Consider the following 1,431-nt stretch of genomic DNA (forward strand, 5'->3'; position numbering starts at 1 on the left):
ACTTTCTTACTTCTGTCTTGAACTACTTTTCATTCACTAAAGAATTGAACAGTGTCCCTGAGTTTATAAACATGCATTATTTCTGTTGTTGTTGATATCCAGATTTAATCCATGGTGACTTGATAGAACATGGGGAGCTATTTCAATTTTATTGCATCTATTAAGATTTCCTTTATGTATTTGTATGTGGTCAATTTGGGAGAAAGTTCATGATTTTCTGAGAAGATAATACATGTTTTGTTCTAGTTTGAAATGTTCTTTAAATATCTGTTGTGTGCATTTGGTTTGGAAAGTCTGTTAACTCTGGTATTTCTCTATTCAGCTTTTGTCTGTATGACCTGTTCAGTGGTGAGAGTGGAGTACTGAAGTCTCTCATTATCAGTGTGGAAGTCAGTATGTGGTTTAAGTTATAATAGTGTTTATTTTAAAAACTTGGGTGCCCACGTCTTTGAGCCATAAAGGTTGAGAATTAAAATGTCATTTTGGTGGATTTTTCCTTTAATGGGTATGAAGTTTCCTTCTCTATCTTCTTTGATTAGTTTTGGTTTGAATTATATTTTTTGATATTAAAATGTCTATACCATCTTGCTTCTTAGTTCCATTTCTTTGGAATATAATTTTCAATATTATTTTATCATCAAATAATATTTATCTTTGATATTAAAATATATTTATTAGATGCAGCAGAATGACTGAAATCTGTTTTTAGTAATTCTTTTAGTTTTTTTGTTTGTTTTCCTAATTATTTTATAACCACAAACTCGTACAGAGGATGATGCTCCACACAAAACACAACAGATTCAAACGAGGTGTTCCCTTAGAAAAGCTAAAGAGTTCAGTCTCTGGTATTTGGAATTTAGGATGCAGTCCTTGTTTTTGGGTGGATCACTGGGTATTTGGCACAGTCCATGTTTTTAACCAGATTTGAACAGAAGAATGGCCACCTGACCCAGGTAGAAGTAGATGAAGTGTTTGGTTTCATGTGTCACATAACTACCGAAGTTCCACCCCACAATGCAGTGCCTGGTGGGGTTGTACTTCTTGTCAAATTCCTTCTTGATATGGGCCGCAATATCCTTTTCTATGTTGTACTTCTCCAACACCTGAGTAGCATACTCCACCGAGTCCTGCTGCATCTCTTCTGACATGTCTGCATTTTTGATCACTGCCTTCCGGTTGCACATGGTTGCCATGGAACAGGGGCCAGCCGGCTGCTGGGAGCTCCTGAGGAAGGTGCTGGCGCTGCTCAGGCAGCAAAAAAGAGCCGGTGGCTACCGAAGCCGTGGCACATCTTTTGTCTTTTTATTGGGAAACTCAAACCACTGATATTGAGGTATATAAATTAACAATGATTGTTGCATCCTATTATTTTGCTTCTATTGTTGGTGGTGGTGGTTGTGGTATGTGTGTGTGTGTGTCCTTTTTTGTTTT

At 36.9% G+C, this 1,431-nt stretch overlaps 1 protein-coding gene across 1 annotated transcript; it reads right to left on the reverse strand.

Moving 5' to 3' along the window:
- Window positions 1-855: 855 nt before the first annotated feature.
- Window positions 856-1,184, reverse strand: LOC130868247 (dynein light chain 1, cytoplasmic-like). Its single transcript, XM_057760508.1, has one exon. The coding sequence runs from the start codon at window positions 1,182-1,184 to the stop codon at window positions 915-917; it is 270 nt and encodes an 89-aa protein (XP_057616491.1). The 3' UTR covers window positions 856-914.
- Window positions 1,185-1,431: the final 247 nt, after the last annotated feature.

The sequence above is a fragment of the Chionomys nivalis genome, chromosome X (genome assembly GCF_950005125.1).
Source record: "Chionomys nivalis chromosome X, mChiNiv1.1, whole genome shotgun sequence".
NCBI lineage: Eukaryota > Metazoa > Chordata > Mammalia > Rodentia > Cricetidae > Chionomys > Chionomys nivalis.